We start from the raw sequence: 18,348 nt of genomic DNA, 5'->3' as shown, positions 1-18,348 counted from the left end.
ACAACAAATAATTTCTCTGATCGAAAATGAGTGAAAAAGTAGCCAATGTACCAAGAAAAGGTTTGAAAGTTCTTCAGAAAGCCTGGAAAACTATTACCAAGATCACTTTAAAAAAATTATAACAAAATCTGGCTCCCTGGAAGCAAATTACAAAAGAAAAGAGGGTGGTGCAAGGTTTTTGCACAGTACTTTAGTGTAACCGGGTTTGCACGTATCTCTGTACACGTAATTCTGCTACAATCAAAGTGTTGTTTTGCATGCAGAGGTACTGATTAACTGAGGTAGAGAAGGCTAATGATAAATTAAACAACGAAGTGCAGTGAAGAGAAAAAGGAAGGTGCCAGTAGGTTAATCAATTCCCCTGACACATTCTTTAGCTATGAGACATGAGTTTCAGTAATGAAGCACGGCTTGCATATCACCACTTTTGTTGTCTTGCACACCCACAGACACACAGGTTCATGTTATTTTTTTTTGGGGGGGGGGGGGGGAGGATGAGCATGTATTTTTAAAGGGGATTCGCACACAAAACAACTGAAAAGCAACCTCACCCACGTGTTTTGTGCTTGCATTTATTTGTCTGCGTTTTGGGGTGTTTTGACGTCAGTGCTATTTTACAAAGCACCGGCATGCTTCCTTGGCTAATCTGAAGTGTCACTTGGTGCCGTTTGGCATCACCATGTTACAGCGTATGCCCAGCTCTTATGACACCAACGCAATAATCGTGTAAAGGGTTTGTGTTTTGTCAGTTGTTAACTGTCCATGAAGCAGAAGCTCAGGATGGAACAGTGCAAACTGAAGTCGCACACGTAATACATTTTGATAGGTTTTTTATACGGCGACTGGGTGAGGGATGTGCTGTGTTTAGAGGGATCACCACGTAACATCCAACACAGTGTTTTATGGGCCCGCACTCAAAACCACAATGCACCACTCTGATCCCTGCCATCACATGCCAAGTCCGAAATTTCAAAGAGAAGGGGGGTTAAAATCAACACAAGCTACACATGAACTCATATAACACACAGCCCGCGCACACCTTTCCTCTCTTCAGTTATTGCTCAGCCGTTTCACTCTGTGTTTGTGCAGCTCTCTTATAATTCTGGATCACGCTTACTCTTGGCTCGGTGCAAAACTCAGCTTGGTACCCCCCCCCCCCACCCCAGTACCGTTGTGTTGCTTTTCCACTTGCACCTTTCACTGGATGTGCTGTGCTTTTCCATTGGCTGTGTTGATGTTGAGCTTTGCTTCTTGTACTTGTCGTTCTGAACAGGACATCACATATGTACATGCAAGTCCATATTCATTTTTCACTCTCCTTTGGGACACGCATTGTAAAGTTTATGCAAATTTCCACAATTTCTTTTTGTACATGTACAATGACAATAAAGGGCTATTCTATTCTATTAACACCCATATTAATAATCTCCAAGCACCTCTGGAAACTGCTTCACTTGCACACACCTTAAAACTGAGAGAAGTTATCACACATCCTTTTTTTAATCCATGCTGTATCGAGCACATTAAAGACACAATGTTAACACAAACACTCACTCAGACATGGTCCTGATCACTGTCTCCCTTGCTGCTATCACTAACCATTTGCTGTTGCACTGGTGCTTGCTTTTTTCTTTATTATTATTTTGCTGTTTTTCTTTTAATTAATTTTTTTCCCTTGTGTTCATTGTAATCATGACCTCTCGCTGTTTTAATTTCAGATTTGCATATCCACTTCCACTCCTTCCTCATTTGCATACAGCAAGAATGGCGAGCGGGCATCCCACAGACAAATTCAGTTTCATGTATCAACCAGACACGCACAAGAGGTACGGGGCACGCATGCACACACACTTACATGCGCACACACACACGAAATTTCGTAGGCCTGTATTCACAATGAGCAGGTAAGTGGAAATGAAGAGCGTGCACTTGAAGTCTTCTACGGTGTGGAGAAGGATGCCTTATGGGTCATTATCTGGCACCTTCAGCCCGACCATTTTCCCCAATCTGAATTGATTACTGGCCCCGTGTCTGAAAAACCCAGAAGGTAGCGCCTTGTTGGTGCAGTGGTGGGAAAATAAGGCAGGTAGCAGCATTGAACCAAAGCGTTCTTTTTCAATTGATCCAAGCATTCTTGTGCCTTTGAGTCAGAACTTGTGCATTTTTCTTTTAAATCCAAGCAGTCTGTGTTTTTAAGTCCATACTTATATTGAGCCTGCTTTGAGGTTGGGGAGTCGCAGGGCTTGATTTTGTTGCATGCCAGCAAAATCCTTCAGCTGGATGCCGCTTTAAGAATCTGACTCTGGGATTATGCGTGTGGTGAGTGTGCTTGATAATGGTAACAATTTTCTTTCCAGTTTACATGGCTTAATGTCTCTTTTCCCCTCCATGTCTTTTCTTAACTCTCTCTCTTCTGTTTTCCACTTTTTCTGTTTCTTTCTCTCTCCTAGTAAGAACAGGTTATCTTCAGCTATGAATCCAGTCTACAGCCCTGTCCAGCCTGGAACTCCATATGGAAACCCCAAGAATATGGCCTTCACAGGTAAGATGGCAGACCTGTACGTCTGTGGACGTCTTCAATACTGAATACCGAGGTTTAAGCCAGTTGAGATATGCCTAACAGAGTTCTGATAGGACAGAAATGCTAATATGACATTGTATTCAAGTTTGTGCAAAAAAACATTGTTTCTATTAACATCCCTACCAGTGACTCCAGCAATCAATTATGCAGTACAGTAAAAAATCGAATTATATTCTCTCTTGTATATACACTTACTGGGCACTTTATAATAGAACTTGTTTAGCTGCTTTTTTTTTTTTTTTTTTTTTTAAACAATGACTACATGTCATTGTTAGGATAACCTGTTGAAGTTCAAACAAAGCATCACAATGGATGATTTAAGTAACTTTGAACATGGTGTGGTTGTTTGTGCAGTCTGAGTATTTCAGAAGCTGCTGATCTACTGGGATTTTCCCACACAACCATCTCTCACGTTTACAGAGAATAGACATTTGGCATCAACAAGACATGAACAGTGCCTCCACAGCCACCAAATCTCAGTCTTGTAGAGCATCTTTTGGGATGCGGTGTAACAGGATTGCATCATGGACGTGCAGCTGACAAAATTGCAGCAACTTTGTGATGCTGTCATATCCATATGGGTCAAAACCTGAATGTTTCGTTGTTGAATCTGTGCTACAAATGCAAAGGGAGCAAAGTGCACCTAATAAAGTGCCCAAGGAAGTGAGTTTGCAAGAAGAGATAAAAGGAAAGAGACAAAAATATAGGCCATTGTTAATCTTGGGCCTCAAAGGTTATAATAGTTATAAACAGAGGTGTGGACTCGAGTCACATGACTTGGACTCGAGTCAGACTCGAGTCATTAATTTTATGACTTTAGACTTGACTTGAAAAAATGTTCTAAGACTTGTGACTTGACTTGGACTTTTACACCAAACCGGTTTACTTGAAAAGACTTGATATTTTACCCCAAATATAAAATTTAACATGCATATTATATAGAGATTGAAAATGTGACGTCATTCACGGGTAGAACCGCAAAGGATTCTGGGAACTCGTGGCAAGCGGTACTAGCGCACGCAGGCTTTCAATTAAAATCAGTTATACAGCGATAAAAAGAAACACAAAAATGTCAAGAAGCCGTTGTATTATTAACTGCAATAGCCGGTCGCATGACAGCCACGGGAAGCCGACGGGTAAAGAGATCGTTTTTATCGGATTACGTCGTTGAAGAGAAATTGTTCGAGCCATGTTTCCGAAGTAACAAAGAGGCGACGGATGGCCTGGATTGCAGCCATTCAAAGATCAAATATAACGTCCCAGAACACTCCAGCTCACAGGTTAGTCTGCTCCAAGCATTTCCACAAAGGTCAGTCTGCTGTTGTAGTTAATGCGTCATTTTTCTTAACATAATTGGTGATATAGGTTACAAGCAAGTCTGGCGCTGAACAGAAATTGTCGCGCTATGCTCCTTTATTTATTGTGCATAAATAGTGAATTGTCCTGACACAATATTGCGTTTCGCTTCTGTTATTATGGTACACTGACAAAAACATATACTTTTATTCACAGGATAAAACAGTTGTTTTGTATCACCAATTGCCCAGTACGATTACAGCATACAATATTATTGTCACTGCTACATTTCTGTGATGGGTACCAGAAATTATTTCCACTACTAATTAATTACCGTTGAGCTCAAAGGTCCTATTAATAAACGGTTAACGAATGTGTATTTATGATGACGATTTGTGAGACTGGTAAACTTATGATACGTACGATGGTCTTTACTTTCTACACGGTGCATTTCAAGGTCCTGCACCCATCCGTCGGTAAACTGTACCTGGGCTTGTTGCAGTGACCGGAAGTTACTAAACTTCATGAGTGTATGCACTCACTCCAAGAACCGTATAATTATAAATATGCTACGATGAGATAGCTGACTTCATCTAACTAGCAAATGTTGTCCAGGCTACGTTGGTGATGCAGTTTTTTTTTTTTTTTAAATGATATTTAAAAAAAAAAAAATCATTTACTTATGTATGATATTTTTGTCATGCGATTTTAAAGCCGGTCCTACAACCGCATCCAAGAATAACATGCAGCTTATCTCAGAACTGTCGGTGAAAATTATTCTTGGAGCTAGGTTTAATTGAGCTGCATTTTAAAGAGGTGCAATTTCACAATTTGTGTATATTTTCTAAGTTCACTATTTTGTCATGTGTTGAGAAAAACACAGATTTAAAAATTACATGGTCTAATATTTACATTTAGCATAACTGCAACATGCTTTTTTTCGTTTTTTTTTTTAAAGACTCGAAAGGACTTGAAATTCAAAATTTCAGACTTGTGACTTGACTCGGACTTTTACACCAGTGACTTGAGACTCGACTCTGACTTGCCTGACATTACTTGAGACTTGACTTGAGACTTGAGGATAAAGACTTGAGACTTACTTGAGACTTGCAAAACAATGACTTGGTCCCACCTCTGGTTATAAAGTTATAGTATACTGAAGTGAAAGCTACTGATCTATATATATTTTTAAGATGGATTCAGTTAAAGGGGAAAATCCAACTTGTGGTGTTAAAGTTGGATCGTAGCATGCATGTTTAACTGGAGTGTAGCAACATCTGTTGTGTTAATGTGTCATCTGATTCAGGACTCTTTAATTGGTGCTTATGATGAACTGGCAAGAAGCTGTTTCTTTAATATAACACTGAATTGTAGTGTAAATGCAGATTGTGCCACTTTTTTTTTTTCCTTCAAAAAAGGTGAGAAATTTAAAAAAAAAAGTTTATTTTAAATCTTCATGATTTCTGTTTGGTTTTGTTTTTTTCCTGACCAGAAACACATCCTCCAAATCTGAAATAAAAACAATGAAGATTGATGACTTACTATTTTCTGATTTTTCCGGAACCAATCTGTAGATTTTTGAGTGCTCATTATGCTATGCTTTAATTTTATGCATGCGTGTGTCTGCTGTGTTGTTAAATTAAAAAGTATTCTTTGCATTAGCATGAACGAAATAAACACGGGATGTTGTGTGATCGTGATTAACATCTCGACCGTCTTATAACTGCGTTTATTGGAACTGTTACATCCGACCGTATCTCAACCTACAGCAGCCAAAGTTCGATATAGCGGAGGCTCACGGCTACAGAACAGATCTGCGAGACTGTCTGCCAATAATAGCAAAGAGTGAGGAGAGAACAGCACTTAGCTCGCTTACACTCCCTCTCTTCACTCTGTGCTGCTTTTTCCCCCCCTTTTACTTCCATCGTCTTTGTCTCGCCCTGTCGAACCTGCACCTTTTTATAAGGAGAAGCTTTTTCGCAGGTCAGATTGACTTTTTGTTCGCTCGACACGTAATTTATGACGCACGGGAGGATGCGTGGTGCATGCGTGCGTGCATCCCTCGCACGTGTCTGCAGGCATTGCTAATGTTTCTGAATTTGTCTCTCCTCCCACACCATATTGGCAGGTGTGTCCCGTCTGCCAAATTAGTGTATGTAAGACGCATTCAGCCAACTGTGTTATTGGTGCAGACATTTTTTTAATGAGCGCCATCTGTGCACATCCTGCTTCAAACCAAATACTCCCCTACCTGTGTGTCTGTGTGAATAAGTGAGCGGGTTGGGGAAAGGAGGGGGACTTCAGTTGTGCGTCCCCTCTGCTTGATGTTAAGGTTTCTAATATTTTCTGTCTCGCCTGTGGCGTCTTGCAGGCTATCCAGGGGGGTATCCTGCTACAGCTCCTACCTACACCAACCTGTACCAAACAGGCAGTCCTGGGTATCCACCAGGTAAGCTCTACCCTCCTCCCCATACACAGAGAGCTCATATTTAACAAGGTAATATCTTGGGAGAAATTGTCAGTTTAGAGTAATTTTCAGAGTTAATTAGGGGCTCTTTCTCTTTTTCTAAGAAGAATAAAGGAATAATTGCACTACAAGGAACCATTGAAGTTTGTGTGCACGATGCAAGACACACACTGATGAATTCAGACAAATCATTATCATGCAGCTACAAGTATTAAGCTACTAGACTGTTTTCTTCTGCCTGCCTTTGCTGGGTTGATTTATTTGCCTGGTTCTGCCAGAGGTTTCTTCATGTTAAAAGGTTTTTTTTTCCTTCCCCCCTATGAGCGAGCAGTTAGTGAGAAGTTTGTTGGTTTTTACTCTGTATTATTCTAGGGTCTCACCTCATAATATAAAGCACCTCAAGGCGACTGTTATTGTGATTTGGTGCTATATAAATGAAAATGAATTGAATTGAATACAAGATTAGAATAGTTAAAACATGAGAAACGATTTATATTAAGGCAAAGCAACGCAGAATGGAAAATAGACAAATGCTTTTACAAATAATTTCTGTCATGCTTCATTTGGCTCCCGAGTAAGTAACAGTAACATCGACCAGGCTCAAAATACAAGGCGGCCACATCACATCCACATGGTTGTGATTGTTTAAAAACACTAATGATTTTATCAACTTGGGAAAGTAAAGTAAAATACAAAATATGGAGAACATATATGTAGTTTTAGTAGTTTAGTAAAAAAAAAAAAAGGTATTCTAAGTTGCCCGATGAACTACTGAAGGGCATGTTTACTGAGACTCTGAATGTCTACATGACTGTGTGTGCATTAAGTCAACACGACAGTCTCACACCAGTTTATTAAAAGCTTGTGACTTTTCAATTTTTTTTTGTTCCTGACCACAGTTTCCTCATATCTACATGTAAACAAAGTAGAAGATTTTTTTGTTTTGTTCTAAGAGAACTACATGACTACATTTTTGCCACTCATGCTATTTTTAATTCAGTTTTATTTATATAAAATCAGTTCATCACAACAGCAGCCAAGAGGCGCTTTAACTTCCTTAATAAAACTGCTCTGTTAAGTTTAGCCAGTAAAAGCACTTCAATCATTGTTTGGGTCAAACTACAACCGCTGCCCCTTTTTTCTTTTTCTTTTTTTAAAGACTTGTTGGTTGTCAGGGTGATGCGTCCTCGCTGAAAGCCTCACGACAGCATACGAGCTACAGGCTGCTCAAAGCATAATTCCAACTGAAATACAAGAATTTAAGAGGAATGCTGACTTTAATGGCAAAAAATGTGACAATTCATGTCCGTGTGAATAAAATAAAATTTAAAAAAAGTCTTTTCTCTCGTTTTACCACGAGACCAAGCTGGTTAGGAGTGGTTACACCCACACGCAGAGTGAAGCAGCACAAAGGAGAGAAACTAACATGACTTAAAATGACAGCAAGATTACAGGAGAGAACCTCACACTGAGGTGGAGTTAAATGGGTACATAAATTCACAAGCCTTCTTTTCCTAGCATACGTGCTTTTTCATCCCTGCATTGGTGAATTTGAGTCCAGTGCTATTACTGTTCCTAGTTTGCTCGTTGTGAATTCTGCCGTGATGCAGAAATGATCATTAAAAACTCAGAACCGAGTGTTTGTGAAATGCCTTGAAAAGCCTGAACAAACTGCGCCTCCAATTTATCTTAATAATTTTCAGAAATGTTTTTATCTTTCTGATGAGTAATCTGTAACCGCGCAGTCTGGCAGCTGAGTAATGTGATGGTGTGAAATGAAAGTTAGTCAGTGTTAAGGTTAAGGTTGTCTAACACTTAATGTATTGAATAAATTACACACTGATGACATTTTAATTTAAAGAGGATCCATCACTGCTACTGCGGCACTGCAGCGCTGCGTAGAGATGCAATGAGTTTGTCCGTTTATGATGCGTGTTTAACCTAAAGCAAATACAGTTTCCTACATATTTAATGGTTATCAGAGTCACGTGCGGTTACAATTAAGTTACGAACCAAACCATGCTCATAAAAATTGACGGAGCATTACCATCACTCATGCAGTTACAATGTTGTTTAGAGCTGCACACAGACTCGAGTCGTTTAAAGGCAATATGAATTAAGTGATGATCTCAGCCTAAAGGGGCATTAATGGCGAAGGAGTGGGAAGCTAGCCAGTAGCAGCTGCTAGTGCCCATATAGCAGCAAATGCGTGCTCTGTTGGGGTTCATTGTGTGGTCCCCTCAGCAGATGGGACTACAGTTGTGCTTTCCTGATATGCATGTATAGATGGTTTAGGTTTGGTGATTGCAGGCTTTCTTGTAGTCCAAGCGTAAGAAAAAAAACATTTATTACATTGTTTGAAAGCATTAAATTCATCGTTCTGCTCATTCGGGATATCAATTTTTCAATCTTGTGCAGATTTGTGGTAATAAAGGTAATTATACAGTAATGCAATTTGATCTGATTGGGGGTAGGCGAGGAAGGAAGTCAACAAGGATTGTTCAACGTTGAGCAATTAAATAAAAAGATTTAAAAAAAAAAAATAACCAAAAGAGTAGGAATGGTGAAATGAATGGGACTGATAATGAGCTCAGGGAAAAATAAATAAATGATTTGTAGTGTCAGCAAGATGTTTTTATTTAATGGAGTCTTTGAACACATGCATTGTTACTGAATTCAGAGATAATGATGTGTTTTTATAACAGCAGTAAAGATGTGATATATAATCATGCAAGAATCTATTAATTGCTTTAAATTTTGATTAAAGTACCTTTCAGAAAAAAAATGCTACTGGACGTATGGATTAAATTTAATTTCCTCAGCAGGGAGCGAAGATAGCGACTGAAATTGTTTTCTATTGTCTTAAATATTGAGTGTGGTACTCGAGCAGAGAGGGTGGGGGTTGTACTTTTCATCTGTGCCGCTTTTGAAGCTTCCTCCCCTTGTTCCCTCCCTGAGTTTGTTTTCCGTCTTTTGGAAGTCTAACCAAATATCAGGTATGCTTTGGCAAAGCTCTGTCAGCTTTGTTCCAGCCGAAACCCGAGACTCATTATCAGGGTTGTTTTGGTTTGGGTTTTTTTTTTTTTTTTTGTTTTTTGTTTTTTTGTGTGTGTGTGCGTGTGCTTGACTGCAGATATCTTACCCTTTACTCCACAGTGGTTAATTTATGGGGAAATTAAAATGTTTAGATTTTGTATCAGTGACAACAATGAATCGGCCAGACAAGCCAGCCTCCGTCTGATTAGAAAACGTGTCTTGGTCATTATTTCTCAAGACCGCTGAGGAGACAAAGTGTTTTCTATCAGCAGGGCTTTTGTGTGATTGTCACGCACCATTGTCCTTTAATGCCCTGCATGCATGTTAGTGCAAAGAATGAATGTGAGAGCATGTGTGTACACACACACACACACACACACACACACACACACACACACACACAGACACAGACTTTTAGCCACAGAGCAGCGCCAGCATCTCTTTGTTCCCTTGTCCTTGTGTGAGAAAAGTGCTTTCATAAGCTCCACAGCAGCAGCAACTAGCTAGTAGCATGTTTGACCTTCAGGCTCCTCCAGGTGGCGGCTCAGAGGTACTACACCCCCAGAGATCAGAGCGGACATGAATGCAGCGGTCTGAGCCAGATTCCTTTACTGTCCCCAACGTCATGCTTTTCATCCAGTGACGTAGCGTCAGCTACAGGGGGGATACTATGTGAAATGATGTTGCAGCTCTGCTGTGGTTGTTGGTTTCAGCGTATACTGCAGAATATAATCTGTGAAAAAAAACCTGAAAATACCTCACATACAGTCAGTAGATGGCTTTTTCAATACACAGTGCAAAGCCCCTATCTTCAAAGCTCGTGCTTAAACTGGATAAATATACATAAACTGTCAGCTTTATTGTTTCGATATTCAAATCCCATCAAAAGATGGCAGTCGTCCCCATCTGGTGGATTTTATAGGAAATGCAAATAATGAGATGTGAGGATGAGTGCTAAAAGGGTGAGTCTGTACTCTCTTTGGTTGCTGCTGCTCCCCCTAAACATAGAAACACACACAACAATGAAATGTTTAAGGTATAGAGTTACTCATAAAAACCCAGTGTGAGAGCTCAACTGACTAAAGACAGTGTGGAGAATTCAATCTCATTATTCTAATGTGTTATTGACGTGTAAATAAGAAACTCTCCTAGATTTAAGAAGACCTCTTCTTGGTGAGCTGGTAAATTTATGTTGTATTTCTCTTTTCTTTCGTTGTATAGGATATACTCCAGCAGGAACTCCATACAAAGTGCCCCCCACTCAGTCAAATGGAGCCCCTCCTCCTTATACTCCGACCCCTACCCCGTACCCGACAGCTATGTACCCCATCCGCAGTGCCTACCCTCAGCAGAACCTATACACACAGGTGAGGATGTCTGGAGTGAGTGGAAAATGTTGATGGGGTTTGTTGCTGCAGCTGCTCGGCTGCCATAACCGTTTAACGCAGCCACTCCAGTAAATACATTTGTGCTGCCTGCTCAGTCTGCGTCGTTTTACTCTGTATTAAAAACAATTAGGCGAAGCGTTTGTGACAGTAAATGGTCTGTCACATGGCTGTTGATTCTCCTCGTTTAAATTCAGAGCACTTATCATGTTCATAGGTAGCTTCTGTTCTGCAGAATTGGACTGTTGAGTGAAAAGCGCATTTCTCCAGCCTACAGGGACACTGTTTGGATACAGAACATGTCACTCTCTACCATCAGCGAGGGCTAAAGAACCCTCTCTTTATTTTCTAATGTCCTTAGACAACCGTGACCTGGATGAATGAAAACACAGACATTTGACGTTGGCTGATTTTTGTTATGGCACACTTTAGCCGGTAGTAACACGCTTGGTTATCCAAAAATGCGGGGAAATAAACATTCGCTATTATTAAATTAGAAAACCGATTGAATTGAACTTGGTTTTGAGATTCAGTCGCACACAATAAAACAACAATAAGGCAATCATGTTGTTGTTTTGTAATTTGGTGCTTTGAAAAGTGCAGTGGAAAGAAGAGACGGCTTCAATTTCTGTCCATTTCAAAGTATTGTGTTTCAGTCTGTTTTGCTTGTTCTTGTAATGCAAAATCACTTGAAGAAGTTTCTTCTGCTAAGATGTTTTGTAATCATTGAAGGTTTTCCGATGTTTTGTCCTGACAGGGAGCGTACTACACCCAGCCAGTGTTTGCCGCTCAGCCACATGTGATCCATCACACCACCGTGGTGCAGCCTAACAGCATCCCCTCCACAGCCCTCTACCCGGCCCCTGTCCCTGTACCTGCTCCTCGCAACAACGGCATGGCTGCCATGGGGATGGTAGCTGGGACAACCATGGCCATGAGCGCAGGTATGAAAGCAACTGTGAACTCTTTCCATGTGGGCCTAATATGGTACCAACATAATAACTGTTCTTCACTCTCGACCATAATTTGTGATGGCTCTACTGGAGGAGACACAAATCCCTTTGGAGCTGTGTCAGGAGGGCATCTGATGTGTTTTTTTGTAGTAATCTTATTATTACGGCACTGATGAAAGCTTTTGAATTTGTTTGCTTAAAAAAAGCTGTAGCATTAATTAAAGGATCGTTTTCTTCATCTTTGCCCCCCGAGAAGGTAAAGAAAAATGAAAATGTGTGATTTTGTTGCCCACCTGTGATGGGTGAAAGTGCAATAGCCCTGATAGTATCTGTGAAGATGGTGCAGGCCAATGCGTGTTGGTGTATTTTAAATGTTTTTAGCAAAGACCCTTTGTTACCTTTTTAGTCCTACCTTAAGTCCCTGGACTTAAAAAAACATTTTATTCTTTATTTTATTGCCTTTTTGCTGCAAAAAAACAAAAAGAAGTGCATGATTGGTAGATGCAGCTCAGGTACAAATTGATTTTGCATCCTTGGTGGTGTTTTCTTTGTGTAGGGACTCTGCTGACAACGCCACAACACCCCCCAATTGGAGCACACCCAGTTACTGTGCCAACCTACAGGCCCCAAGGGACACCTGGGTACAGCTACGTACCGCCTCACTGGTAGAGCCCATCCATCATGTAAGTATCTCCCCTCCTGATGTTTCAGATCCTCCTCTTTAAGATGTTTCTGTGCTCCATCTGGTGGTTCCTCCTTTTCTTCCCCTCCTCTCCACCTTTTCCTTTCCTCATCTCATCCCCGTCTCTCTCGACTTTAACAAACTGCGCTGCCTCGCCATTTTTTTCCCCTTCTTCCCTCAGAGGTCTGAGGCAGTCTTAACTCAATCACCTATGTGTTCCTCTGCTTTTCTTTCCCACCAGATCTGGAGTCCACCATCGTATGCAACTGCTCGAATCTTACCGCGAGCTCCCGTCAGTAATCACGGGAACTCTGCATCTGTCTGCAAGAACAAAACTAAAGTGCAACAGCCACTTTACTATCATTGTTATTATGCGACATTCTCTAACATTTTTACAAAAGCTGCTTTTTCTTTGTTTTCTTTTTCTTTTTTCCTTTTCATCTGCCAACCAATCATTATCTTATTTTGTATTGTTATTTTATTTCATTTCCTCATTTTCCTTTGCTGTGTCTGTCATTGGAACTCCAGAAGGACTCTTGACCAATCACGGGTGTCGAGCGCTCCTGTTACTGTGTTGTGCTGGTGTGTGTATGTGTGCGTGCGTGTGTGTGTGTGTGTGTGTGTGTGTGTGTGTGTGTGTGTTTCTGCCTGCTGCAACTCAGCTGGCTGGAGAATATTGGGCACTTATTCTTCTTCATCTCCATTGGTCACAAAGACTTATTGACTTATGCTGCCAAATTTTTTAATGACTAGATATCAGCACAGGGTTTCAACACAACTAGGATTTTAGTTTTACAGATTGTTGATTTTTAATGTTCCTTCTTTTTGCTACACTCAGATGAGTTACCTTACTTTGCAGTCTCTCCCCCCAAATTCTTCCTCATCCTTTTTCAGTTTGATCTCGGTCGTCTTCCAGTGTAGCTGTGTCCAGCAGTAGTTTGTCATCCCGGTTGTTACGCCTCCATAGGAGTGCTATGAGCACTGACCAGCCATCACCTGTAATGCTACGCGTCACATTTTTTGTCTGCTTTAGCATTGTACCTAGTACAAACATCATGCTACATACTATGCAGGCTAGTATGTTGTAACACTATCAAAATTTTATCCTAGCTATAGAGGACGTTCCTGGGTGGTTTGGGTCATGTCAGCTTTCTTTCTGTGGTTAGAGTAGGTAAGTACATTTAAAACCTTAAAAAAATACAGCTATACTAACAGTGACAACAGCTTGGACGGTCGTGCACACTTTCTGACACACACACACACACACACACACACACACACACACACACACACACACACACACACACACACACACACACACACACACAGGGGCTCCTGTTGTGTTTTGGGAAACACCGTCACTTAGTGGCGCTTATTGTACAGTACCTCCAGTTATGTTTTAGCTGGTGGACACGCACACACACGCACACATGGATTTCTGGGGTGTGCATGGGAGACACAGCCAGCAGTGATGGAGTTTAAAGGGATCGGTGGTGATGTCGGAGGAGAGCCGGAAGGAATGAGAACAGTAGACAAGATGACATATTCACAGCTGTCATCTTAAGGCACAAGAGAGTTAAGTTTGTTACTCGCCTGCAAGGAGGTGCACAAACAGACGGCTCTTTTGTGCTGTATGTGATGCACATTGATTTTTCTCACTGTGAATATATCATCTCGTCCTCCTCCTTCCATTTTCCAGACGAGGACTAATAACCAAACGGCCTGCAGATGAGAGCCCAGACTATTGAATTTTTTTTATTAAATAATGGGCCTGTCAGATAAATATCATTGGATAGATGAATAGAATTCAATCTAGTCCATCCGTCTAAATGTTATGCACATCACAGCCTTCTGATTGGACGCAGTCTGTTAATAATCTGTTCAGCATATAAGGTCCATGTTGCAGCACGGCTTTTTAGTCATGTAGCTTGAAGTGCCCAGTTACGCTTGTATTCACAATTATTTTTTCCACTTCATTGATTTTAAAGTTAAACAAATTAAAAACAACAACAACAACATGTTTTTTTTAGTCACACATTAGTTCCCACAGTGCTTCAGCAACTTTGTCATTCTCTCTCCGAAACACTCGGTTTTGGCTCCTGGCTCTTGAAATCTTCACTGTACCCAGACTGTATAAAAGATGGATGGATACTGTGACGTCTCATGTTTGTTTAAGCCCCATTTTGCAAAAGAATGGATGTTACAAGGAGTCGTGGGTCTGACTGGGAAACTGTATTTTATTGGTTTTTGATTGGCAAGTCATTAGCCCATGGGCAAGCAAATAATCATCATTTTAAAAAAATAAAAAAATAAATAAAATCACCAAGATTTACAGAACAGACTTTTTTGTTCAGTGTGACTCAAAGTGAGTTGATGAGCCTGTGAACTTCTTTAGGACCACAAGTGTTTTTGCAGCCACAGCTATCGCCATCTGCTGGTCTTTAGATAGAATGCAGATTTAAAGGAGTTTGACAATCAAACTTGGTCACATTCATAACTGGATGCTCCTCTAAGAGCCATCAAATACTAACAAACTTTTAGCTTCAGCCAGATTTTCTCATCTCTGAACTTTAATGTCAGGAAATTGAAAATATGACAGTCTTGTTAGATGTTTTTGTGGAATTATTTCACCCATTTCTTCTTGTGTTTTTATGTTAGAAAGAAGAACTTTATTGGTAATTTGTCTACAGTCAAATACAATACAGATCGAGTAAATATTTATACCTGTGCGCCATGCTAAAATGAAACATGTAGGGTTCATTATTGTTGTGGAGACAAATGTAATTCAGCAGAAACTGATCATTTTGTACAAGAACTCAACAAAAAGGTCATAATAGGCGAGTAGGTGGGGTGTTTGTTTGTTTTTTCACTTCTTGGTTTCTAGGCCAAGATTATGGCTGTTACATAGTGACATAGATATGTAACACAAGAAGAGCCTGGGCTACAGCCAAAGCATTTCCATGGCAGTGTTTTCAGGGAGAGAATGACTCCATTCGGTGAGAACATTGGGCTATGTAAGCAAATCTAAACACAGATACGTAATAGCGGCACTTTAAGTCTTTGTGTATTGGTCCTCGTCAGTGTGGGGTAGTCGTGATCGTGGTGGGATTTACTTTTAGGTGAGGCCTGTGGCATTTTTTCAGGATTTACAAGAAGAAAAAAGCTCAAAGGAGAACTTCACATTCCTGTGAGGGTAGATTGGTCTTTTAAAAAAAGCATTTAGCGCACGGGTATGTGGATGAAGTGGTTTGATATTGCAATAAAATAAGAGGGGAATGCCTCCAACTTTAACGTACAGTAATTATTTTATCAGCATTTTGAATTGATTTTCTTTTTTGGGGGGGTTTAAATAAACAAATGCATATTGTTGTAATCTCTAAATATGGATTCAAGGCTCCGTATGCAGCCGCCTTTCAATAATTATTACAGTTACTGCTAAGAAAAGTAGACATATCAAATTTTTTTGAAGTATTGAATAACATTGTGAGGAAATATTGCACAACATAAGACAAAAAAAAGAAACTTGACTATACTACTATAATTTAATGCTAAGTAACAGGTACCTAGACTTTGTAGTGCAAGACGGAGGAAGAAGCAATTTATATCCTAATTAAAAATAAAACAATAAGGTCGAGTGTTTGAGGTATTCTTAGTCCAGATGTTTGTACACTAGTATGTTAATTCTCAAGAAAATATCGCATAATTCCGCTGTCGGAAGAAAAGCGCCTACGTTTGGGCCCCGTTTTTAAAGCGACTCTTGTATTTTAGCCGATATCAAGTGGGTGTTTTTAGCATGAGAGTGAGGAAATGACGCCGCTTAAGGATCTTGTACATTTTAATTTAAAGCTGGTGAAACTTCACAAGTTCACAAACTACATTTTCTTGCGACAGCAGTGATGTTACTCCATTAGGATTTATTTAACCAACCACTACTTTTTGTCAGTATTTCTCAGTTAAATCTTGTTTCCTTTCTTCTTCTTCTTTCCCTATGGTCAATTGAGCATAATGGGTATGCATAATATTCAGGTGTATTTCACTATAGCATTGGATTTCTAAGTTTAAAAAACATGCAGTATATTTATACAGCAAGTGGTACAGTAATGTATTTCTAGCTAAGCATGGTTGCATCAGTGTGGCAGCTACTGTTTGTGCTTTTAATATATATATATATATTATTTTTTGTTTTTGTTTTACCTCTTCTGCATCTGTCCGCTTCATATCCGTTTCTATAGGAGGGAGTGGAGTTCACACAAGGTCTTTACATAAAACTGTGGGATTTCTTATCACCAGATTCCCATTGAAATTACAGACGTTACGATATGTTACAAAAAAAAGCTAAAAAAGAGGATCGGTGACAGAACTGAAATGGATGCCTTTAGAATCAGTTTTCCTTTTTTTCTGTCCGTTTCTGTTTTGTGGGTTCAAAGAATTGTATTGAATGATGTCTTGAAAACCCTCAGCCTCTGTGCCCTTTGTTCTGTGCCATATTTCACCAGTTGTTGTTCGATAAATATTACTTTGTTCTCCTAAGTGGTGAATTCTGAGTCCTCGTTGCGTCTGGCTTCATGTGAATCTGTTTAGTTTTGGGGGTTTTTCCCATATTGCTGTCCTGTTTCTCACGCTGTTGATGCATATTGTCTGCCTGACTCTTAACTTTTGCTCCTCTCCTCTCTGGGTTTACCCCCGTTTTCACTTTGTGCCCACTCGGCATTCCATTACACATCTGGTTTCATCACATTCAGGGATGCAAAATGATGTCGGATCATATATTGTTTCCTCCCGTCTTCACTCTTAGCACTTGTTTTTTTTTTTTTTTTTAACTCTCATACCTTTCTGTGCCAACCTGCCTAAAGTTTGCATCCCTCACCTCCCCGTCTGAACTGCAGAAGCGATGGTTGTTACATCGACGCCTTTTTAAACACTAGATGTCGCTGGTGACAAAGTCTAATGTGGCATCTGTGTCTGATGGCTTTGAGCCTTTTTAATCATTTGCATGTAAAACTCACAATTAAATGTCACCTTTGAACACTTTCTCAAATTGCTGTAGGTTTATTGGGAGATAGTTTTAGATGTCTGGACAACCAGAACATCACTAAAAATACAGACCTGTATTTTTGACCTTTTTTTTTTGATTGTGGAACAAAGTTCAAAAACAAATTATTTTGTTTTAATGTGGAGACCCAGTGAAGAGGCTGGGAACAGTTTCAGTTTTGTTTAGTTTTTTTCCAGAGTGATGAAACTGCTTCCTCATTTCACTCCATTCCTTGTTTCATTTATTTCAATTTGCACTTAAGTGAAAATGGGCAGTTGCACACTTTGCAGCGTGAGGGGGGGCGGGTGTGCAAACTTGTCTTAACCGTGACTCTGCTTCACCGCGTCATCCGTCAACCTGTAGATTTCCAAACCTTTTTTGCTTTTATTTTCTTTCTTTTTTTTATCTTGACAGTGAAAATGTGACTAGAAGCATTTCATAACACCTATCCTCTCTTCCATTTCCCCTCCCCTTCTCTCTCTCTTTTTTTTTTTGTTGTTTTTTGTTTTTGCCTTGCAGTTGCAAAGTCTTAGTTTTTCACAAGTATAAACTAAAACACTACTATCAAAGTGAATAGTAGGCTCTTAAATGTCTTCAATGTTCTGCCGCAGCTTTTTAATTTCAACTTGTCAGAGATATCTCTTAGTTTGATTTGACACTAAATGTGATGCAAAAAGTGGAAATTCCTTGTCTTCCAAAAAAAACAACAAAAAAACAAAAGAAGAAGAAAAAAAAAAACTGCTTGCATCCCTCTGGATCAAGTACGATGAACAACCCCATCTTTGGAAGTTTTAGTTTGGTACCCAGTTTGCACATGCTATGGTATATCTGTTACCGTAAGGTTGTGTTTGAAACTGAAGCCCAACGTCTGTTCAGCGTTGAGAGAAGTGAATTGTATGTTAGCTATTTGGTCCAG

General features: G+C 39.9%; 1 protein-coding gene across 2 annotated transcripts in view; it reads left to right on the top strand.

The window, feature by feature from the left end:
- fam168a (family with sequence similarity 168 member A) overlaps positions 1–17,988 on the top strand; it is a 48,069-nt gene extending 30,081 nt beyond the window's left edge. Inside the window, exons 2-8 of one of the 2 annotated variants that reach the window (XM_080890012.1) lie at positions 1,719–1,826; positions 2,451–2,542; positions 6,249–6,326; positions 10,602–10,747; positions 11,523–11,709; positions 12,275–12,401; positions 17,952–17,988. In XM_080890012.1, the coding sequence (XP_080746138.1) occupies positions 1,765–1,826; positions 2,451–2,542; positions 6,249–6,326; positions 10,602–10,747; positions 11,523–11,709; positions 12,275–12,387 (678 nt within the window). In that variant the 5' untranslated portion in view covers positions 1,719–1,764 and the 3' untranslated portion in view covers positions 12,388–12,401; positions 17,952–17,988. Of the gene's footprint in view, positions 1–1,718; positions 1,827–2,450; positions 2,543–6,248; positions 6,327–10,601; positions 10,748–11,522; positions 11,710–12,274; positions 12,402–12,641; positions 16,717–17,951 lie in introns of those variants that run through there. The other variant, XM_080890011.1, reaches the window with a different exon arrangement.
- The last annotated feature ends 360 nt before the right edge of the window (positions 17,989–18,348 follow it).

The sequence above is a fragment of the Rhamphochromis sp. 'chilingali' genome (genome assembly GCF_963969265.1).
Source record: "Rhamphochromis sp. 'chilingali' genome assembly, chromosome: 8".
NCBI lineage: Eukaryota > Metazoa > Chordata > Actinopteri > Cichliformes > Cichlidae > Rhamphochromis > Rhamphochromis sp. 'chilingali'.
This window is presented reverse-complemented; position numbering and strand designations above follow the sequence as displayed.